At 45.7% G+C, this 24,041-nt stretch overlaps 1 protein-coding gene across 1 annotated transcript in view; it reads left to right on the top strand.

Annotated features, from left to right (window-relative positions):
• The window catches only part of EXOC6B (exocyst complex component 6B), a 325,017-nt gene that overhangs the window by 165,019 nt on the left and 135,957 nt on the right, over positions 1 to 24,041 (top strand). The window contains 1 exon segment of the mRNA XM_050895357.1: positions 5,022 to 5,090. Within this exon segment, the coding sequence (XP_050751314.1) occupies positions 5,022 to 5,090 (69 nt within the window).

Below are 24,041 nucleotides of genomic sequence, written 5' to 3'. Positions count from 1 at the left end.
AGAAGGCTCAAACTCAGTTTTTATGAATGTCAAGTTGCAGAAGGAGAATTTGCATTTCACAGTGAGTAGCTCCACAGTCTGTTCAGTTCGTGCCAGCTGTTCCCTTTGTAGTAAAAAGCATCCAGAAAACTACAAAGCTCGTCCAGATTCTTCTCATTTTCAGTGACTTTTCTTTTGCGATCTTGTTGAATACAGCAGGACAAACTCGCCTGCGTTGTGCCTCGTTTCTTCTTGTCCTCAAAAAAGACTGGTCAGGTGTCTGTGAAGTGGTTGGGTCGAATTGGGCTCCCTGGTGCTCCTTGTGAGAGAGGGGAAGTTCTAAGGAAGGACATCACGCTTCAGAATAACGGCCACTCAACTGTCTTTGAAGAACAAATTTACAAATTCCAGACAGTTTTCTGTTTGGAGACGGAGTTTGGCACTCAGGACATCAGCAGGTGTGAGATGTAGCCAAAATTCATCATCCTTCTGGCGTTCCTTCAGGTTGACCTGGCTGTAGGAATAAGTTGTAATTCTCAAGTGAGTGTAATAGATTTCTTACAAAGTTTTGGGAGCTAGAGCAGGGACCCCAGAGAGCTCTCTTGACTTTCCCTGATAAATGACTTTGTTAGATGCCATCAGCCTCCACCTTTTGTTTGCTTCCACTCGTAATTATGCAAGAAACATCTTGGACATTGAGAAAAACCTCTCTATTTCCAGACAAAGCTGTCTGTCTGTTGTCTATAACATGAGCCAGAGTGAGATCAGTTAGTCTGCAGGACCATCTGGCCACTTCCAATATTACAGAATCCTGAGCATCCTCTTGACTGTATGAATACATTCATTTTTGTCCCCTAAGGTTAAGCCATGGGACACGCTGAGACAGTCAAAGGACACCAAGACCACACAAGATGTAGCAAATCTACAGCACAGTTTGTTCTATACCTCCATTCAACATGGGATAAAGCGCTTCCCGGCTGCTGGTACCCAAGGAGATTAGATGTAATTTGTTGAATCATAGAATCATAGAATAGTTTGGGTTGGAAGGGACCTTTAAAGGTCATCTAGTCCACCCCTCCTGCAATGAGCAGGGACATCTTCGACTAGGTCAGGTTGCTCAGAGCCGTGACCTTGAATGCTTCCAGGGATGGGGCATCTCCCAGCTCTCTGGGCAACCTGTGCCAGTGTTTCACCACCCTCATCATAAAAAATTTCTTCCTTATATCTAGTCTAAATCTCCCCTCTTTCAGTTTCAAACCATTACCCCTTGTCCTGTCACTACGGACCCTATTAAAAAGTCTCTCTCCGTCTTTCTTATAAGCCCCTTTTAAGTACTGGAAGGCTGCTAGAAGGTGTCCCTGGAGCCTTCTCTTCTCGAGGCTGAACAACCCCAACTCTCTCAGCCTGTCTTCATAAGAGAGGTGCTCCAGCCCTCTGATCATTTCCGTGGCCTCCTCTGGACTCGCTCCAACAGGTCCATCTCTGTCTTGTACTGAGGACTCCAGAGCTGGATGCAGTGCAGAACCAACTCTACTTGCAGCAGTAGAGTTTTAATCCGTGAGGTGAATGGATGCTTTCTGCAATGTGTGCGTCACATGAAGAGACCCAGCCTGCTCGGTGTCCTCCGTTGGACTTGAGCCTTTGTAGGTGCAGTGTCGTGTGTGCTCGTGTTCCTCTGCACCAGCTCATCCATGTACGTCAATCAATGGGCCTGTGAGATGGTTCATAAAACACCTCTCTTGAGTTCCTGGTGTAAGTCTGGAGGTTTTTTTTCCCCTCACTGAAAGAGGGGCGAATGTATCTGTGCTTGTGTCCTGTCTTTACATCAAAAGCTAACAAGGATCAGAGATTCAAGCCATTGTATCACAAATTATCTAAAGCCAAACCAGGGCATCCCTGAACGCTGGGCCAGCCTTGTGTTGGTGGCAACTACAGTTGAACATTTCCATTGAAAACTTGGCTTCCATGGGTTAAATTTGCTACAGTCAGTGTTTAACCCGACTGAATATGTTCTTGCAAAAAGAGAGGGTTTGGCTGTTTACAGAGACTGACAGGTCTGCCTCTGCTCCCAGCACTAGGAACGTGCCGGATGCAGGATTTGGGAATGAGGTTTGTGAAGCTGATGTTTTGTGGACTGGGAAAATTTTGGACAAGATGAATAAATTCTTTGTTCTGCAAATCAGAAGGGAAAAAAAGATTAGGCTGAAGGGGAGATGTCAAGGGAGTAATCAGTCCTGTTGTTGAGGCGGCTCTAGTTCTCATTTCATCGTCAAGTTTCAAAAATCAAAGATGTATTTATTTTTTTGAACACTGGTAGTGCAGCTTTGGCTAAGAAAATCAAGTCACTGCTAAAGGGAATGTGCTAAGCCTGAATTTTTAGATATGTCTAATTATCTAAATATTAGATAAATATCTAAATATGTAAATATTAGATATGTTTAAATTGTGCAACTTGTTAAACTAGCCACAGAGATAATTTCATATATTCTGCATATTCAGAGGCCTATATTGGTTAGCCTGGAAAGATTTCAAACGATAGGTTTATTGTTTCTTCTGTTGTAGGGCTATGGCTATATGTGGAAGGGGTGGTCTGTTCTTGTCCTTAAAATATGTTGTAGGTTTATACCCTGTGTAAAATCCTAGTACAGTTTTTGGGTGCATGTCTTTCTGTTAGCAAAAAGCTTTCTTGTGGTCCAGGACTTGCGCTTCCATGTCTGGTAGTGTCCTACCTAGATTAACAATTTTAAAGCTGTTAATGTCTTGGAGATGTTAACTCTGCAGAATAGTCCGGCAGATTTTTTTGTGAGAGTGTGTGTGGGCTTAAAAGTTTTTGCAGAAGATCAGAGACTGTGAAAATGTTGCAGTCTGCTTTGAAAGAATTTCTCTGGGGGAGTAAACTCCGTTTTTGGCAATACCCTGATTTCACAAATCTTTATCAGAAATGTTTCTCCGTGGACCACGTTCAACTGGTGCCCCAAATCCAAGAGGAGCAGAACTGTTTGATCCTGAATTCAAATTCATAGGAAAACATCGCCTGCTTTGATGATACTCTGAAGGGATGACAGATTTCTCCTCCCTTAGAAAAACACAGGGTGGACTCGGGTCCATCCAGTCCAGCTTCCCCACGCTGATGGTGGTCGCTGGAGGATGGCTGGGTCAAGCGAGTACCGATACTTCCCTGTCTGCTTTAGTGATCTCCAGCAGTTTTGCAATCGGGGATTTCTGAGCCAGAAGTGTTTTACTGTTTTACCAACTGGAGACCGATTGCGCTTAATGCTGGAGGTACACAGCAAGGCAAAATCTGTATCCCGAGGAGTCCACAGACTAACTGAAATCTGGATTTGGGAGCTATTTAGGGAGCATTAGAAGGCCTGGGAGACTGCAAATGGAAAATAAATGACCAGGAAGGCATGATAAAATTGGCATTAACACAATAAAACTGCTGCCTAGTGTTTGCAACTGTCAAATACAGTCTTGTAAAAGCAAGAGATGTTAGTGAGACCGGTGAGCTGTGTTTCACAGCTGCTTGCCCTCGGTTCAGCTGTAACCCTTCTGCTGGGGCATGTGGAACAGCCAGGTTCAACGTGGAAAGGGTCACACAGGCGATGCCAGCCCCATCCCTCGCTCGGAAACCTTCCTCCTTCCTGGTGAGCCAACCTTGCCCGTCTGTAGGAGCTGCTCAGCTGGCACGATGGAGTGCTTGGTGCAAGGGAGGGTAGGAAAGCCCAGCGAGATGGATGAGCAGGCTCGTGCCGTACCCCAGTAACACTCTTCGCTGCCTTGTTCCCGATGAGCCAGCTGCTTCCCCTCCCTGCACCACCAGCTTGGGACTGACAAGTTTTTGGAGGTCTGGAAGCGATGCTGGTGGCACGGGATGGGCTGCTCCCACGCCGTGTGTTGCTGCTCTGCCTGTCTCTGTAGGTTCTTTCGTTGTTTCAGCTCTAACCAAGAACCTATGTAGCACTGAGGACTGAGTTTCTTTGCGTGGAGGAGATTCTTTAACAGCTCCAGTTCCACATTATGCAGGAGGCTACTTAACAAAATCCCCTGTTTTCCCTTTCCAGCCCATAACTTCTGCACTCCCCTGCTTGAAGCCATTGCTTTAGATGAGGAGGACCACTCGCCCCGGGCGCTTTGGGCAGCGTTGGCTGAGGCTTGCATACCCTCATCCAGCTAGAAACTTCTCTCTTCTTCATCCTACCTCCTTCTTAGCAGAAATGCCTCTTAAGCATAATTAAAAATATATAAAATAAACATGTTTCCCAGGCCTGTCCATTGGTCCCTTTCATCTTTCTCCCCTTTTTTCCACCACATGTCAACAGAACACTCCCCTCCTCTCTGGATTTTGGGGGAGAAGGACGGTTGCCTTAGCTTTATGCCTTGGCCAACAAGCTTAATACTGTGTTGGCTTGAACATATCCAAAGGACACAAGCTTCTTGTATGCAAATTTCTTCTCTGATCTTTCCTCTCGCTCTCCCTCCCTCCGTCCCACCCTTCAAAAGTGCGCTTCCTTGTCCCTGTGCAAGACTCGCTATGTTGTTGAAAGGTGGTGGAGTCTGTGTGGCGCGTGTTTTTTAAGGAAAAAAAAAAAAAAAGAATTTGTGCTTTTAAAGAAATCAAACTAGAAATCTAGAGAATAAGTTTGTTTGTTTCCCCCCCCGCCGCCGTTGCATAAGTAGCAGAACGGCTTGTGCCAGGATCCTTGAGCTTGTATTTAAGCCTATGTTCAAAATTAAATCTCTGCTGAGCTGGCTAACAGAGGGCCAAATGCTGCAATGTGATTTCCTAGGGGAGTGTAAAAGGAGCGAGAGCAATATTAAATGAAATTTTCCTACTTTGAGAAACTTTAAAAAATGTAAATACAGACAGATATAGGTAGATACCAATATTCACTCTAATTGTTACATACCTGAAATCTTGGTGTCGCTCTCTGTCGGACTTGCATGCATTGGAGTTGCACTTACCTATATGTGATATATTAGAGTTGCACTTACCTGTATGCATTCTGCCTATTTCATACTGATCTCCTGCTGTCTTTTAGGTGCCTGGGGCCCAGGACCTGGTGGACTTCTCACCGGTGTACCGATGCCTGCACATATACTCTGTCCTGGTAAGTAACTCTGTGCTGCCCATGGGACTGGTGCTGACGCTGGACTGTGGTTTAAAGAAGACGATGGAGTACTGCTCCTTCCATCGATGCTGCTCGAAGGAGGCGGTTGTAAAAGATTTATTAATGTTTACCTAGCTAGGAAGTGCGTTACCTGAAGTAGAAAGCAGGCCAGTGCTGGATGGATTTGGGTAAAAACCTCACAGTTACTTCATGCAGGCCACAGCAATATAAAGGGATATTTTCTCCAACTATAGCAGACCCTGGGTTTATAATATACGTATTTCTCGGTCATATAGTTTTCCTCCAAGTATTCTTCTTTGAGCACAGTAGCTTCATTATTCAGTGCAAATGGAGGAGTGGCGGGGAGGAAATCGGTTTTAAATGTATTGTTTGCTGCGCTTAGGAGAACTTTGCCACTCTTCAAACATTGTTTGACAGGAGCAGATTTGCTGCCGTCCCACCAAATCCACCATTTGACTGTGTCACTCCCAGTTTCCCGATAGGCTTTGCTGAAATTGAAAAATACGGCCAAACTGAAACTGTTCTGTGTTGGTGTTTGGTTCTTGGCCAAAAAATGTTACTCTGAGCAGTGTCATGTTCTTGAGAGCTTTTCAAGAGAGCTCCCATCCCTGCGGATGTAGGCTGCTAGATGAGCTGCGTTTTCTCCTAGGCATTATGAGTGCATAAGGCATTGCTTTTTTTTACTTATTTATAACGAGGGCAGATAAAATGCCCTTTGTAGCTTACCCTTCAACTTTTAATTTCTAAGATGCCTCCAGCAGCGTACGAGCCTTGCATCTGCGGACCCAAAGAACCTGCGTTGTTTGCATCCGTTCTTTAACGTCCTTTGCAGCAAGGGAGCTTTCAGAGGGCTCTTCTCCTGCGGTTGAGCAATCTGAAGCCCAGGCAGCAGATGAAAGGAGCGCTCTGTTCGAAGCTTTCCTCCCTTTCCACGGCGGAGCCAGGCTTGAGAGAGAATTGTTTTTAAGGCACTTCTAAAGCCAGTTTCTCCAGCAATACATACAAATGAATTTGCGAAAGGAAAAGAATTGTCATAAAAAACATTAATGTAAAATCTTTTGGTGCCCTCATCTGTTAATAATTATGTAATTTGGCTACATTGCCATGATATTTTATTGGAATGAAAAAGTTAACCTACCCAAAATGTGTTACTCTGTTTATCTTGGACAAAAACCTCCTCCTCAAACCCAGCATTGGGAGCCCGGTTCAGGGAGTGTGCTAATTGAAGATTACAACTGGTCTGAAATGCTTTGTGGATTTCAAAGTGTCACTTTATTTGGAGAAACTTCAGTGAAGAATATGTGTAGTGAAAACAGGATTAGGAATCCTATTTGTGTAGCTTACGTGCATTTGTTTAATGCAAGGGTATTTATTTAATTGTGTATTTCTACATAAAGCTGTTAGGAAAAGGATGAAGAGCTTTCGCTGGTGGATCTAACAGTTTTGCACATTTGAAATGATCTCGTTTCTACATTGGGGCTTTGTTGTTGTCGTGTTGCTTTACTTCATCCGAAATAGCAGTCGGTCCTCCGAAGCGTATTAGGGGAATGCTGCTGCTAGAAGACAGGTTTCATGGCCAGCGCTCTGTGGTGGATCTGGATGGGATTGTCTTCTGCTGGAGGTGGGAATAGTGCAGTGGACTTGGTGATGGTGAGGTTAAACCTGGTGCAGGGGTTTCATGCCAGTGGGTTAGTGTGCTCTGTCCCCATCCTGAGCTGAGATCATTCAATACTTCTCCCTCTACTCCTTCTCTATTTCAGCCAAAAGCCCTAGTAATGAGAAAAAACGTACAGCAGAGCTCTAAAGAAGGTGTGTTGGTGAGACAGGAGCAAGAGAAAAACGTAACCAACCATAGTTAAGGCTTCTGAAAAGAAAATTGCCCTTTTCCTGACCTGTGATTGAATCCTGCCCTGGCTTTCTAGGCCCAACTTGGGTTGAACAATGTCAGAGATCCAGCAAGCATCGAGGGAAACAGCCACATCAGTGTCAGACGGAAGGATCATAATGTAATAGTTACCAAAAAATCCTAATATTTGTCATTTACAATAGCGTTATCTAAACGCTTGGCCTGCAGTTAAAAAGGCCCACGTTGAATAAACATTGAGATATTTATTATTTTTAGTGAAATCGACCTTCCAGTCACCTCGGTTTTATGGCTGTGCTGCTTATAAATTCCCAAAGGATTATTTGAAAAATCCTACTCATATCTGCCAGCCTTATCAGCAGGGCAGAAGTTCACATATTGTAACGGGAGGTCAGCCTACGGTCATGGTCTTACAGAGGGGGCCAGGCACCTGTAAATCCTTCCTTCAGCAACCAAGGCGAAGTACAATATCAAACAGGCAAGGAGACTTTTCCAGGAAACGCTGAACTTTCTCAGGAAGGGCAGAGGAGGGGGAAAGAAAGTGAAGGAAGGTCAGGCGGGGGTTAATTGAGAGTTGGACCTTGGCGTGGTGGCGGCTCCGGGGAGGACAGGCTCTGGTGGGATGCTTTATGGGACTATTCATCGGCGATTCCTTTTCTTGTGAGAAACGGGCCGGCTGACGGTGTCTTGAGGAAGAAATGGGCGTAGGGGAGGCTTTGAATATCTGCAGATATCGAACAAAACATCGCAAGAGTGTATTTGTGTATTATACTTGGAGTTGTACACACGGATGACCCTTCTTTGCTCAAATAACCCTTTGATTTCATGATTTGAGTTTATGTCCCTAAACAGTGCCTAGAACAAGTCCTTACCCTCCCTGTGGTTTCTGCATGCAGCAAATACACTCTGAATTGCGTGAAAAAAAGGCTTTTCAGATGACAGGTTTGGTTTCAAGTTGGTATGAATCGGTAACCACTGAACAACCTCGGTGCCTCGGTGGGAATCCTGGTAATATTAGACAAACGTGTACTGTCCTTTTCCTAGGAAAATTTAAAAAAAGACTAGCTGGAACCATGGATATGGTGGTTCTTCAGATGCCAGGAGCATCGTATAAAAGGGTTAAGGGGGGGAGCTGGCAGCAGAGCCAGGACACATGAGTCTTGGGGCCTGTCCCGGTCTCCTTGGTCAGTTGGCCAAAGTCCGTGTCTAGTTTTAGCTGATCGTAAATGCTAAACCCCACTTAGTTTCTGTTCAGCAACGACGTGCTATTTAAGGACATTCATCTGCAGCGTGGTTAGGCTGCTAGGCTGTTGGTATCAGGTATATCTTTTCCTTGAGTTAATAGAGAAGTTTGTTGAAAATGGTAATATTATTATATAAAGAAGAAACAAGAATATTTCAGTGAAGTGATTTTGCCATTGACGTTTTTATCTTTTATGTTGTCTTTGACCAGAGTCTATGTAATGCTCGAGTTGCTTTGATCGATATCCAAAATAAATGAGGAAAGGTGAGGTTTGGGCCAGATGGTTTATCTGCTGGAGCATCTGAACAGCTGTTGGGTGCCTTGTATTTCAAGGCCAAGACATGGAATTGCTTTGCTTTACATAACATAAAATGAAAAGCAGTTTTTGTTTCATGTTTCCCGTAAGCTGTAGCAAGGCAGAAAGCAAAGAGTGAACGAAGAGCGGAAAGGAATTAAAAAACAACCAAAAAAAAAAAAGCCAAAAAAAGTCTGAGTGGTTTGCACAGAGGGTGCTCCCAAGAAGTTGTCTCAAAGGCAGCTGACGGTGATTTAAGTCGCTTAAGCTCCTGCTTCAGCCAGTGCTGTTGCCTGTTAGTACTCATTTAGGGTTTGCCTTAGCTAGGTGGGTTTTTTTAGCTTTATGCTAATTGGTTACCAATTACTTTGAGGTTCTTAACATGTTCATGAAGACACTGGTATTGACACTCCCAGCTCTTTGATCCGAGCTACAAAGGGGTCATTTTAGGGTAAAGAACAAGTGTCCAAAAAAAAAAAAAACCAACCCAGAAAAAGAGAGCAGATTCTGATGTAAATACAGGCTTAAAACTGTAGCTGCCTCCTAGTTGATGAAGTATTTCTGGAGAATTCCAGAGCTGGATAATTTAGATAAATAGCAGTTGACAGGTATTTACTATAAATTTGTCGTATCTCGCCACTGACGTTTTTATCTGCTGTACTGCTTCTTACCCAAAGCCTCTCTAACCCTAAAGCTGCTTTGATGCACAAAATACATTAGGAAAGGTAAAAAAATGTAAAACAAATAATAACCCCCCCTTTAGTGAAGATAATCAATGTAGAAATGTCTTTAAATTCCTGTATTAAAATGCATGCATTGTGCATAGACTGTATCCGCTTGGTACATTTTTGCTTGCCTATTTTAGTGAAGAATATAATATTTTATATCTCTTAGCTGTACGGAGCCAGCACGGCCTTGGGAGGAGAAACTCGGGTTTGTTTTTGCTTATCGCTAAAATTGCTACGTTTCGACTGCAGAAGCTGCATGGGGATTCATCGGCTCAGGGACTCAAGGTGAACTGTTCGGCTGAGGATGGGAAACACCACTTTGTATCCCCAAGCCGAGCAGATTTCATCTGGAGTGGGAGATGCCGCAAATCCGGCGACGGATCATTAGTCTCCTCCCAGCCCTCTACTTAAATCTTTTTTTTTTTTTTTTTTTTTAATTCCTCTTAGAAGTGTGCTAGCGATTGTGCAGCTTGCATTAATCCTCCTTTTTCTGCCTTTGTGGGCTAATAAATTGGCAGGCTGGTTGCTCGTCTGCTTGCCCGTGGTGGCTGTGACGCAGCCGGTCGTTCCTGCCCCCTCCCCACCTCTCCGGGGGGGCTCCGGCATCCCCACCAAAATGTTTGTTCTTTGGTAACGGGGCAAAACAACTGAAGTTCTTTCAAGGGATGAGAAAGCCTCTTATAGGAACCACAATTCAAATAATAAGAGCTACCCAACCCTCTCTTTCATATGAAAACGTTTCTTTTTTCTCTTTGTAACACTAGTTGTTTCTTTTATTTGATACTGAAACACAAACCGTACCATGGAAAGTCTGTGGTTCACTTCTATTTTTGAGATCAGGGTTGTAAAGTTTTCCCTCTGTGTCCTTGGGAGCTTTAAAACTTTTTTTTTTGGGGGGGTGGGGGTTGGGGGGGGCAGTGGAAAAAATTTCCTTCTCGAAGTCTCTGGTAACTCCTTGTTCATCTCAGACACTTTGCAGATTGTCCCATCGTTGTGTCCTGGCATATCTCACTGTCTGCTGACTTGGCTGACCCACTGGTGCCTGGTGGAGTTAGATAGCTATAAACACAGCACTGAGATCATAGGGAAAGGCTGAGGGTGAGACACTTTGTGCACTGGATTGATAAGGACACAGGAAAAGCCATTAGAGTGAACTGGTGTCAGTGACCTGTGATAACCATTCTGTACTACGTGCTAATGGACCCTGGGTAGTGTGTCTGTCTGTAGTGGCAATAGATTTAACTTTTGTAATTGTCATATTGCTCTTTTAACCCTGTGACCTTATTACCCATGAGAAAACCACTTAGCTTCGATCAAAGAAGCAGCAAAGAAATCAGTGTTCATTCTAAGCTGGCTAGATATGATCACAGGCAGCCTTGATTCTTAAAATATTCAGCTTGGAAAACAGACATGTTAGGGGGCAGGAAAAAAAAAAAAAAAAAGGGAGGTTTGCTACAATAGCCCGGATGCAGACTTCTTGTCACCTGAGGTTAGGAACAGCAGCGGTGCTTTCCCAGGGCTTTGCAAAGCTCTGCACGGTCACTTACTCACTGAAAATAAACTGATATTTTACAGTTAATGCTGATTTCATCCTGATTCACTCAATCCCATTCAGCTCTTGGTGGCTAACTCTGTTAGTCCTGACCAGGGGAAATATATTGCCTCTGTTCAGTATTTCATCGAATCATTCAGGATGGCTGGGACCTCAGGAGCTCTCTGGTCCAACCTCCTGCTGAAAATAGGGGCAGCTCTGAGATCAGACCAGGTTGCTCAGGGCTTTATCCAGTCTGGTCTTGAAAACCTCCAAGGACCAAGACTGCAAAACCTCTCAGGGCAACTTACTCTGCTCCATGACCTCTTTGTAGGTGTGGAAGGTGGTTGTTAGGTCCCCCTGAAGCAGTCACTCCAGACTGAACAAGCTCCATTAACCTCCCACTGTGGGGCAAGTGCTCTAGCCCCAACCATCTTGGTGGCCTCCAGTGAACTCGCTCTGGTTTATTGGTGTCTTTCCTGTATTGGGGAGGCCCCAAACTGGATGCAGTGTATAGATACAGTCTTAATGAGTGCTGCGTAAAGGGGGATAATCGCTTCGCTCAATCTACTGGCTTGGCTCCTGTTAATACAGCCCAGGAGGCTGTTGGCCGCCTCTGCTGCCAGGGCAGACGGCTGGCCTGTGTTCAACTTGCTGTCTGCCAAGGCTCTTGGTCCTTATCCACAGAGCTGCTCCCCAGGCAGTCAGTCCCCAGTCTGTCTTGTTGTAAAGAGGTTCTTCCTTCCCAGGTGCAGGACTTGGCATTTCTCCTTACTTATTTTCGTTGGGTTCCTGTCAGCCCATTTCTCCAGCGTGTTGAGACCCTCTGGATGGTGGCCCTGCTCTTGAGTGTGTTGGCTTTTCCTCCCAGTTTGGTGTCATCTGCAAAGCGCATGAGAGCATGCTCTGTTGCCTCCTTCCAAGTCACTGATAAAGATGTTAAGCAGGACAGGTCCCAGAACAGACCGTTCACCACTTGTTACCAGCTCCCACGTAGGGTACAACTCATTAATCATGACGTTCTGAACCTGACCACCCCACTAATTATTTACCCATCCAGCTGATCACTCATCCAGACTGAGACATCCGAATTTAGGTACAGGAATATTGTGGAAAAGCATGTCAAGAGCCTTGCTAAAGTCAATGACACCCGCTGCTTTTCCTTCATCCGTAAATCCTGTCGTGCTATCATAGAAGGCAATCAGATCGTCGGCATAACTTCTCCTTGTTAAATCTGTGCTGGTTGTCCCAGTCCCCTTCTCCTCCATATTCCTGGAAATGTGTCCCAGGAGGACTCAGCTCATGACTTCACCAGGGACTGAAGCGAGGTTGAGTGTGCTGTAGTTCCTCAGATCGTCTTTTCAGCCTTTATTGCAACATTTACCCTTTTCCACTTGCTGGGAGCATGTCTTTTTTTTTTATGGTATTTTAACTACTGGGGGTCTTTATGGGTTCTAGGGAGCTCTAAGATCAGGACTGATTTTGTTATGAGATGTTCACCTTGAGTGATGCAGAATACAGGTCAGCTGAAGGACCTTAAAGACCAACACCACTATTTGTATTGTGTAAGTGTGGGAAGGCTCTTCCTAAGATTTCCTCTGTTTCCGGGCATTGGGGCTCAAGAGGGTCCCAGGAATGTTTGGAAAATGCCTCAGCTGGCCCGGAGAACTTTGTGGTGGTGTCCAGAGCGGTGATATCTCAAAAATAACAAGTGACAGAGACGGAAGTGCACTGATTTGCAAAGAATTTCCCTGAAAAGCATTGAGTTTTCTAAGGTAAAACTCAGTTTAACAGAAAGGGAAATCTCTAACAAGCATTCCGACTCTTTTTGCATCCTCTGGTTATAGACTCATAATAATTCAGACTGGAAAAGACTCATGGAGGACCTTGGTCCAACCCTCCACTCAGGGCTAAATTTGAAGTTGTATCAGGGATCGCAGAGCCACATCCAGTTGAGTTTTGAGGATCTCCGAGGGTGGAGACTGCCCAGCCTCTCTGGGTCCCTGTTCCAGTGTTTGACCACCGTTACTGTATTTTCTTTTTCCTGTTAATTTAATTTGAATTTATCTTTTTGCGTTTTCTCTCTTGCCTCTGCTTTTGCTGTGCATTTCCAAGGGGAGCCTGGCTCCATCTACCCTCTAATCCTGTATTAGATGTGTTTCCTCACCCTTCTCCTTCCTCACCTTCCCTCATGCGTCGGGTGCTCCAGCTCCCTCAATTACCTTGGTGGCCGCTGCTGGCCTTGCTTCAATGTGTAGTACACCAGTATCTCTACAGCTGCTCTTTTGCATAGCACTTTTAAAGCCTCTTTTATTGCAGCTGGATCACGAGTGACACTGTTCCACTGGGCTGATGCTGATATTCAGTATTTAGGACTTATTTTTGCTCCTCAAAATAAATAAATGGCACTCTCAGTGCCGGTTCATAGTGACATGTGAAAGATATTGCAACATAACACTAGACCCGAATTTGACCCTGGTCAATCAGTTCCATTTTTTCTCGACTGTCCCCAAAATTGGAGGGAGAGCAGAGTCCCGAGAACCCCTCTTAGAAGTGAAGAGTCTTGCCTGTGGGCTGCCTTTAGCAGCATTGCCTCCGGACCTCATGCGTGGAAATCACTGAAAAGCAAAAGTACTAAGATGCTCATGGAGGCAAAGTTGTGAGAATACACTGTCCCTGTCTTACCTTGTGCTGTCGAGTGTTTTAGTCGCCCTGGGCTTTGGACTGGATCTCAATAGAGTACGTGTAAGATGTGGACTCTCTAAGGCTGCTAGAAAAAGAGGCATTAGGAAGATCCTTCTGCATGAGGACTGTTGAGCTATGCGTGTTAGCGAAGCTGTGTATTTTGTGCATAAATTAACCCCGGGAGATTTATCATGTGCTGACCAGAAACTTTTTTTTTTTTAAAAGAGGAGAGCGTGTTTGTGGGGGAGGAGGGGGCTGTAAAATAATAAGCCACCATGTTTTATGCATCTCAGAAAATGGCTTGGTGCACAGCTGCGGTTGCTGTTTTCCTGCTATGTATGTTGTTTCTCATCTTAAAGGCCTATATGCACTGTATCTGGGAAATGATTGCCATCCTGTTTTCAATAAAACCCTTTTTTTATGAAGGGTCTTGAGTTGGCTGGACATTAATTCTCAATCTGTTTACAAATATTTGCGCAGGAAAGGGTGAGCAATGTTCAGGACGGGCTTATGACGCATATACCCCTTATTTCAGTCCTTTGTTCAGGAAAATGTGGAAACAAGGCAGTTGTTGTACAATGAACAAACGCTGCCTTTGCATTCCAGGAGCACGGCGCGGGAGCCGCTTGCTGCGGGGCAGCCGTGGTCTAGCAGTGGGAAGATGAGAAGCACGCAGACCGCCATCCCAACACAAAAAAAGTTGCTTCAGCTCGGAGATCAACAGGCAGCTTGGGTCGTATTTTATGAAGGGTGATGGAAAAGCTCCGATTCAGGGGGTTGATAATTGTTGTATACAAAAGCAGGGATATGTGCAACATGTTCAGAAGGTGAGCGTTGCCCTCAGAGAGGTTTTTCTTGGCTCTGCTCTCCTGAATCTCTCAGAATGAGAGGTTTGGCTCCGGAGAAAGGCGTCTTGTCTCTTTTATCATTTGAAGCTGGTACCTGGAGGTCTGGGTGACTTACGATCTTCTAGTTTCTCCGCTTTGCGGAGACTTAATCATCTACTCACAGATACTGAGCACCTCACGAGCTGTTACGAGAGCAGGGATTTGTCTCTTGCCTTTAAATCTTCTCTTCTGGCTTTACTACCTCCAGCTTGTCTTGCCCCAGCCACGGTTGTCGTAAGGTGTTGAAACGCCTTGGAATCCTTCAGGATAAAAAACTTTTTAGGAATAACACAGTCTAAAAAGTTGTGCCTGTTCCTTCTTGTAATCGTTTCAAATATTAACCGAAGGACATGCATGGAACTGTATAGCAAACTATTGTAGTAATAGCTTGGGTATGCCACAGAGCATGTTTTCTACAGCTGCTGCTGGATAGGAAACCTCGTGAGATTTTTGCGTATAGACCCTTTAACTAAATTGGGTGCACATTGACTTGTACGGGTGCCCACACATATCTACGTTATTGCTCTATAGGGAAGCTACTGTTGCGTCCATCTTCACAGCATCACAGACAGAGGTTGGAGAGGACCTCTGGAGATCGCCTTGTCGAGCTCCCCACAGAAGCAGGGTCAGCTAGAGCGGGGTTGCTCAGGACCATGTCCAGTTGGGATGGAAACTCTACAGCTTCTCTGGGCAGCCTGTTCCAGTGTTTGATCACCCTCACAGCAAAAAGGTGTTTTCCTATGTTCAATGGAAATTCCTGTATTTCGGTTTTTCCTGTCAGTGGGCACTGCTGAGAAGAGTCTGGCTCTGCCTTCTTTACTTCCCCCATCGAGTGCTTGTACACGTTGAGGAGGTCTCTCTGAGCCTTCTCTTCTCCAGGCTGAGCAGTCCCAGATCTCTCGCCGTATGTCACATGCTCCCATCCCTTAATATCTTTGTGGCTCTTCACTGAGCTTGCTCCAGTGTTGTCTGTCTCTGTTGTGCTGGTGAGCCCAGACCTGGACCCAGCTATGTCCACCAGTGCTGAGCAGAGGAGAAGGATCACCTCCCTCGACCTGCTGGCAGTGCTCTGCCAAACACAGCCCAGGAGTCGGTTGGCCTCCTTTGCTGCAAGGGCACAGTGTTGGCTCATGGTCAACTTGGGGTCCACCAGAACCCCCAGGTCCTTTCCTGCCAAGGTGCTTCCCAGCTGGTCACCCCCAATGTGTACTGGTGCCTGGGACTGTTCCTCCCCAGGGGCAGGACTTGGCATTCATTGAACTTCATGAGATTCCTGTTGGGCCATTTCTCCAGCCTGCCCAGGTCCCTCTGAATGGCAGCACACCCCGCTGGTCTGTCAGTCGCTCCTTCCCGTTTTATCATCTGCATTTTCAGGGAGTAGGGGAATCAAAGGCAGATTTCACCCGACAGAGCTCCGTGGGTGATGGGTAGGAGGAAGGAGAACTCTTGTTCTGCTCAGATGAGCCGAGTGCTGGTGCTTGTGCTTACATCTCTGTTTGTGTAACACAGCTGTTTCACTGCCATTTCACTGGTCATTTTGGCTTCTTGACTTAACTGTCTTCTGTAAACCCATAATTATTACATACGTGTTGGTTTATGTGGGCAGAGTTGAGAGCTGGTCAAATCAGAGGTCGTGCTGGTCTGCTTCTGGTTGGGAGTAGGCTGTACAGCATGCCGCGTGCCTGTTTGAATTCGGTTTGTATGGATCATTGCCTTAAAAAGAGCCAAAAAACTAGTTGTCAAACGCGGAAACGGGCTGTAGGACATGACTTCTTTCCCAGTACAGAGGGTGTAGCTAATACTGGATGTGCTGCTCCTCGGTGGCGCTTGGAACAGGAGGTCTGTTTATTAGCTTATCTTGTTTTTATTTCTCCGTGCTCCCTGACCATTCCCCCACGTTCAGTGATGGAAGAACAAAAAACCAAATATGCAAATGTAATTTTCCAACCCAAATATTTTATAGCAGAGTCTTAGGTGCAAGCTGCATTTTTCTGCTCGAACGTGGTGTGCGAGACGGGTGCTTTTCTGCTCCTTCCCGAGTGCGTGCTTGGATTCAGGGAGGGGGAGAGTGAAGAACTTTGAACTCAAATCATCTAGCGGTACAGTACTGTCTCCTCATAAAAATATCCCATTTAGGGACTTTTTTTCCCTGTGTGTCCCTGCAATTAATGTAAACGCCTGTCTGTCGGTGATTATTAGCTCTCCGGTAGGAGACATACAGCTTAAAACACACGCTATTAAGCAGACTGTAAAAAATGGGTGAGATTTGTTGCAGATTGCATTCTTCTCAGTACATTTTGCCTCCTATCCTTCCACCTTCCTCTTCCCTTGGCTGCTTTGCCTCCCTCCGGACCTGTCCTTCATCTTCCTCAAGGACTCATTCTGCACTCTTCTTACATTGAGGTTTTTTTTTTTTTTTCCCCTTAATTGATGGGAGCTCTGACAAGAGCTGATTAGCTGTTGGGGATGCATCCTTCCTTGCAAAGCTTGTGACCGATTTCCACCGCTTCCTTCCTTCCTCGAGACCGGGGAGCAAGCTTTCTTCTATGAGCAGAGAGTTGCCTCCCAGAGGTTTTATGCACGGTGGCCTCACATGGAAGACTCTGTGGGCTTGTCCTGAATATATTTTTTTCGCTGGCAGCTCAGTCATTATAAAGTTTTAATGAATTTTAAATATATTATGAAAAGAGCACGTGGTTAGAGAGCATCTCTGCTCGTTTTTACACTGGGAAGTGTTGGGTTGTGGTTTTCTTTGCAGAGAGGGTGGATTGAAAGCAAGCGGAGGAGAAAGGCACGTCCCCGTGTGCTTAACCTTGCAGGTCACCTGGAACAGGAGGAGATCGCCAAAAATGCAACCTGAAAATGTTTAGCTGCTGCTGTTTGTAATGAGGAAATATCTGTCGACATCATCGCTTTGTAACTTTTCAAAAGTATGACTTAAAAAGGAGAGGGGGGGTTGGAGAGGGAGCCGTGCCACCATATTTTCCAGAATGAGAAACACAGGCTACTTGTTCAGTCAATTCAGTTTAGGTCAAATGTAGTTATGAAAAACAGATGATTGCTGGTGATCAAGCTGTACTTTGACAAATATCCCATTGTTTGAGCGTGCAGTGATTTCTTCAGAGCGTTACCTGGTGCGGGGCTTGGCGATTGCCTTCCTCCGGCTCGGAGCCTGTCAGCCGGCACGGGGCTGGGTGCTCCAGACTCAAGGGCTTGACTCCGTAGGAGGAGGAATTGCACAGAAGGAAAGGCTCGGTGCAAAATGCGTGAAGTTTCCACTCTAGCTATTAAAATACGAGCTCACTTGGGGCTCTCAGAAATGCTTGAAATGATGCTTCCTATGTACACGTTGTATCCTGTGCACCAGAGTAAGGGTTTATTTGGGGGATGCTGATATTTGAGAGAAGCTCCTTAATATTAGTGTATCTTAGCCCGGTGTTGCTTTGAGTTATTATATATTCTTTTATGGTTTCCCCTAGAAAAAATTTGCCTACGTATTATATCTGGGAGGTAGGGAAACGTATTCACGTTGCAGAGACAGGGCTAGTTGAAGCCGAGATAAATGTATGTGTCCCTGTGCAAGTCTGACCCGGGGAAAGGCTGAGCCCTGCTCTGATGTTTGCTGGGTCTCATTCTGTTCTGCTCTGGAGCTGAGTGATGGTGCTTTGGTGGAATTGCTCTGCAGGGTGGCTGTCCTTAATCTGAAATGTCAAAACGTCTTGTATTTCAAGTGTATTTTCACATTTCTCAGGTTGAGAAGCAATGTGGACAGATAGATGCTATGTGACTCTGGTTTTATGGGCGATATGAAGGCTGCAAAGCACCAAGGGAACATTTAATCCTTTTTAGGGACTGTGTTCTGAAATCAGTATCCCTTTGCTCGGGTATCTGTTGGCTTATGGGATGTGAGGGACTAATTCTGGGTAACTTCAACTGGGACAAGCTTTTCTTTCTGTGCCTTGTGGCACGTCACACCATCTAAAAGCATTCAGTCTTACCAAAAACCTCATTGCCCAAACCCAAGAAACTCATCATCCCTGACTCAAGGTGGCTTATGACCCAGCATGGACCAGCTTGTGTCCGTGGGGATACTGGGGAGAAGATTGGGTTGATCAGTGTGTGGGCAGGTGGATGAGGTGCTCAGGACCTATATGCAGATGGCTGGGAAGTCGAAAAGCAGAAATGAGGTTGATATAGAAAAGCTTTTTCGTGGTAGGAGAAGGTCTCGTGTGTGTCTGTCCTTGGAGCAGTTACAGGAAATATTCCATTAGACGCCGGGAAGACCGAAGGGCTGGATCTGTGTATGGTCCTGGTCGTTGGCATAACTTTTAGAAACGTACACTGTTACGTGATGTATTTTGTCATCTGAAAGCAAAATCAAAGCTGTTAAAAATATGGAAAAACGGTTTGTGTTTGACTTCTTATCGGTGTCACTGGTCTTCGGGGTTGGATCTTCTGTTGTGCTGCTACCACTCAGAGATAAACTTTTGACTATTAATCACGGGAGAAGATTAGACTTTCCAACAAATCTTAATTTGTGCATGTTACTTTCTACTCCTTTGGAGCAGCATTAACTCTGAGGAACTGTGAAAGCTCGAGCTGTCATCTCTGAAAAGTTTAATGTCCTTCTCGCCTTTTACAGCTCCGTGTGCTCTGCGCTTCACTTCATTTGTCAGGCACAGCAACTCCAGATTTGGAGTACTTCTTTCTAGCTATTAAAAAGTAAAATTTTTAAGATCAGAAAAGGCCCCCAAGGGAAATATTTTGAAGTATTTGAGTCTTTTATGTTCCTTCTGGATGAACGTATCTCTTTTTAATATCGAGAATTGATTTGATAAATACAAAAATACTGTTTTAAAAGGTTGGCCATGTGTTCAGTGTTTATACAAGCAAACCAACTCTCTTTAACTAGGATGATGTGATGTTAAATTGCATGTTGGAGTGGGGCAGCAGTCTTTTGCTTGGTCTAGTTTAAGGAGAAGCTGTGGTACCCACTCCTGGCTAGGCAGAATAACAAAACAAATGATACTTGTGTAGCAGAGACTGAAAACCTTGCACTCCCTTGCTCTTGTTAAATGAACCGAGCAGCTCTAAACCGATGACTGAGCAGTAGCAAATACACTAAATTTTTCTACCGCTATTAAATGGAAAAGAATACACATTTCTGGTTAACACTTAAACCTATTAAAATGTGATTGAAGTGGAATTTGCGTCTTGGATTACTTGGAAGATTTACTGTGGCTACTTGTCTGTCATGTTAGGAGAACTTGCTTCACCCTGAAAATCCCTGCGTTTCACTAAAATCCCTGCATTTAGCTTGTGCAGCTTTATACCTGCTTGCAGACGCTTCCCTTGCAGCTGAGATGCCTTCGCCTGCACCGCGCAGGAGCTCAGCCTGGGTGGTGAGTGACCTGAATGAGCAAACAGGAAATAAGAGCACAACTGTGTAGGGCTAGAATGAAGGTAGTCAACTGGTGAGTGAATTTTAGGATTTTAGATAAAAGGGACATTGGATCTGGGTGGACTCTGGTAAGTAGAGTCCTCCTGTTGCAGCATGCTCCTTGCACCCATAAGGGTGAGGAGCATTTCCATCTGGCCCATCAGCAGTGTTTTGGTGTGCCAAAGAGTTTTGAGTTCCCTCAGAGAGCTTCTGTCCTAGTTCTTGCCCAACAAACTGCTTTGTCTCAGGAAACCGAAGGGTCACAGAATTTGTTGCTGTATTTGAAATCTCAAGTTTCTAATTTGAAACTTTGATCAAGCCTGGGAAGAGAGGCAGGTCTTCGTCTCCCCGTCCTCTCCCATGGCTGCTGTCTTTTCTGCTTTCAAAGCAAGCGATGAACATACACGTGAAAATGCCCTTTCTCATGGAAGGTCGTCCTTAGCTTGTGCAGAGGTTAAATTCTTAACAGAGGAATAAACTTGAAAGAGGAGATGCTGTCCCTTTTCCCCTTGCAAAGCTCCCTGAAACCTGTGATGCTATGGGAAACGTGAAACGAGTTGTTGAAGGCAAGTTCTCAACACGAGCATGCTTGAAACCAGGCGTGCTGCTTGTGATTTTGCTTTAAAATTTATTTGCACGAAAGAATCCATCTGTTTTGTCCAGAGATATGTTCTCTCTGTCTTCTTCAGTGGACTTACTGCAGGGTCTGAGCATGGAGCGTCAGTTCTTCATCCGGTCCTTCTCCTCTGCTTGCATTTGGAAAGGGATGCGGTTTTGGGTGGGTGTAATTCCTTCCAGAACTGCATCTTGCAGCCTGACAGACCCCTGAAAAGGCTCTGCTGGCTGCAGAAATAAACTTTACTGGTGGGAGAGGGAGATCCGTTGCGTAGATAAAGTCAAATTGTTGATGCCGCCTTTGTCCCGTAGTTTTAGGAGATGTTTTCTGTGTGGTCCATCCAGCCTGTCGAGCGCTTTGAAGATAAGAGCACCTGAGCCCCAATTCTCCGTGGTTAGCCACGGCGTGGGGGAGGCTTCGGCTGTGCTGATGGCCTGTGCTGCCGCGATGGCCTCTGGATTTGGGGCTTGGTTGCAGGTTTTTGGTGGCTTTTAGCTCGTCTGAGCCACGCAGCACGAGTCACTTCTTTCAGCTTTGTCATGCAAGCTGGAATTTTTCCAAGAGAGAATATGAAATTATAAGCACTGTTTTCCCTAGTTTTTAAAGACTTACAGTCTGTTCTGATCTCTAACCTCTGTTTTCTCTGAAACTTTGACACAAGGTCTTCTGGACACTAGAAGTTTACATGGGCATGGGAAGCCGTTGGGCAAATTTATGGAAAAAAAATCCATCAAGGGCAATTAAATAATAAGACCTGGCTTGTGGCTCAGGGCGTCCCTGCGCTGTGAGTTGCTGGAGGCTGAGAAACTATGCTGGAAAAGCTGAATTACGTGTTTGCCCTGTTCTTGTGTTATTTTTCAGTAACACCAGGTCTGGTGCTGGCCGGCATTGGAGGCAGGGCGCTGTGCCCGGGCTCTGCCGCCACGTAGCATTTACACGCGTGTATTAGGAAAGCTGGTTGTTCCTGCTGGTTAAATTCAGGTTTTATTTAGTTATCTCTAACACCCACCTGAGCCCCGAGCAGGCAGGACACGGGGTGTCTCCTGACAGCTCTTGGGCACTGCTGTATGACTGCGTGGAAAACCTCACGGCTCCGGTCTTGCCAAGGGTTTGAGGCACATTAAATTTTCTGATTTTTTTTTTTTTTTTTATTTGAATGAGGTTAAAATACTTCTAGCTGCTTTGCAGAACAGAGGCTACTGCATTTTTAAACCTGGGAATTTCTGATTTTTCCGGGTTATACCAGTGTAGGTAAACGTGAATGAGGCGAAAGAACTTGTGGCATTTGAAAAAGTATTTCTTTCCTGGACTGAGCAATTGAAGGGCACTTTATTCTCATTTTCATGCTTTTTTTCTGCAGTTACAAGGATTAGAAATACCTACTTATTTATTTTCAATGAACGCTTAGATAACTATGCAGCACCCATGATTCCAGCTTCTGAGGTTGAGGTGAAACATTTGACCCCCTGGTTAGGATCTTGAGAGCAGAGCTAGCACCAGAAATGGCTTGTCTGTGATTTTGAGAGGAGAAGTAGAGATGCGAGCTACCCGACCCTTTCACCGAGCTGAAGAGGCAGTTCTGTGCTGGCAATTTTACTTGCCCTGGGCTTTCTGTTTTTTCCTTTAAGTCTTCAATTCTTTGATTTTCCATCACGTCGCCAAGGGCAGTTTTCTGTCTCTTCATTGATGGCTTCCCGCTGCAAGAAGATGGGAACCTTTGATTATGGCCAGAGCAAAGAGTTATTTGGCCTCCTACTTCTGGTGCCCACCTTCCTGCAGTTGCTTTCGTGTTGATCCCTTGGGGAAAATACTGCTTTTTTTCCTTTCTCTACAGCACCAGCTAGCTGTGGGAGCATGGGCTGGGGAGCTGGGGGGCACCAGGCTCTGGTTCTCTGTTTCTGAATTCCTAGGTCTTAAAACTGAGAAGAGAGTGGTTTGCTCCCCTCTGTATCACACAAGCCATAAAAATTTCACATTTCTCACCAAATTGTGATTTCCTCCTATTGGGAAAACTGGAGGATCTATAAAAGGGGCTGATGTGGGAAGAAATTGGCTTCTGGTCCAGACGGAGCGAGGTGATGCTCATCTCCAGACTTCTCATCTGTCGGATTCAGCCGAGCGCCTTGCATCCCTGCGAGCTGCCAGGCTTTTTTGGGATGGAAACTCCTCCTTTCGCTAGCGTGGCCCCACCGTTTGTCATCCCGGGTCAGAGGCTGCGAAAAGCAGTAGTCAATTAAAGCTTTATTAGATGTAGTTAGTAATGCTCTGAAAGGAGCCAGCCAAGCTAAGGCCACTAATAAAGGCCCTTTGTTAAGGTACTTAATAAATTAACACTCTGCTGTGGTGGGGAGGGCGGGAGGCGATTACAAAAGCCAGGCTCGTTAATCAGCGTGTTTACTCTCTTCAAACGCCCCGGCCGTGCGGCTCCCTAATCTTTACCCACCAGATTTGCTGGGAGGTGTGCAGGCAGCTGCCGGCCCGGGGACGGGAAGCGCCTCCGCGGGTCACGCCTGGGCCACGGCGCCGAGGACGCGCCAAGACAAACATGGCTTACCAGGGCCATCACGCTAATCGCCGGAGCCGCTCGTTGAGCGAGGACGGTCCTTAGCACAGGTACCTGTCGTGGGCCTGGGGTGATGCCGAAGCGGCGGGGTTCTCCAAAACACCGCGCTTCGTCTCATCCCTACCCCGCTCATCTTCAGATTTTATTATTTTTTTTAACAAAACCCCTTGCACGCCATGCTGGATGTGCTGCCGGGCTCGAACATTAGAGGGCATCTCCACCTCACGCTTCTTTATTTTTTTTTTTTTTTTTTTTTTGGTGTGTGTGTTTTGTTTTAGTGTAGCTTAATCTATTGGGCAGTCTTTAAAAAGCAAATAGAGCATTTGACCTGCTGTGCAAATTAGCCATATGGTGAAGTGTAATATCCCGCTGACCCTCATTACCGTGCAGTATGAAAAGCTCTCCCCTTTTCACATGCAAGCGTATTAAAGTGGCCTTTTCAGCATTTTCTTCCATATAAAACTGTCTTCACTCCTGTGGCCAAGCAGTTAAAAGGGAACTCCAGCTGCAGCCAGGAGAGTGAAATTAAAGGCTTTACCCTCGTCTAAATGGAAAATAGATATTGCTTCCTATAGACAGGGCTGGGGAACAATGCTGCGCCGCCGGCTCCGGCAGTGGGACGGGGGGTAATGGCCTTATTTTCTGGGAGGAAGGAGCCCGGCTCCTTTGAGAGAGGAGGTGTTGGGCGTCTACCTTGGAGGAAGGGGGAAGAAGGGGGAAATCTTACCTATTTTCTTCTATAGTTAACTATTTCATGGCCAAGCCAGCGGGAAGCAGTGAGAAGCTGTGCCAGACCTGCTGCAGGACCCCAAGTTTTCCCTAGGACAAGCAGCGGCTCTTGTGCCGCTTTGCATCAGAGCTAAAGAAAAACCACGTGCGTCTTCGCCCCATAGAGAATTGGCTTTAAAACCAATTCTCTGGTGCATTGATGCCCGTATGTTCCTTGTTTGCCTGACCGGGACTGGCTGGGAGCTCACCTGGGCTCCCGATGCCCTGCCTGGAGGGATCAGGAGGGTATTTCTCTCCCACCTTCTCCATCTCTGCGGATGGAGGTGGCCCAGGTAGCACCGCCAGCATT

This window comes from Gymnogyps californianus, chromosome 4 (genome assembly GCF_018139145.2).
Source record: "Gymnogyps californianus isolate 813 chromosome 4, ASM1813914v2, whole genome shotgun sequence".
NCBI classification, from domain to species: Eukaryota; Metazoa; Chordata; class Aves; order Accipitriformes; family Cathartidae; genus Gymnogyps; species Gymnogyps californianus.
The sequence above is the reverse complement of the archived record's forward strand: the minus strand, read 5'-3'. Positions and strand labels throughout refer to the sequence as shown.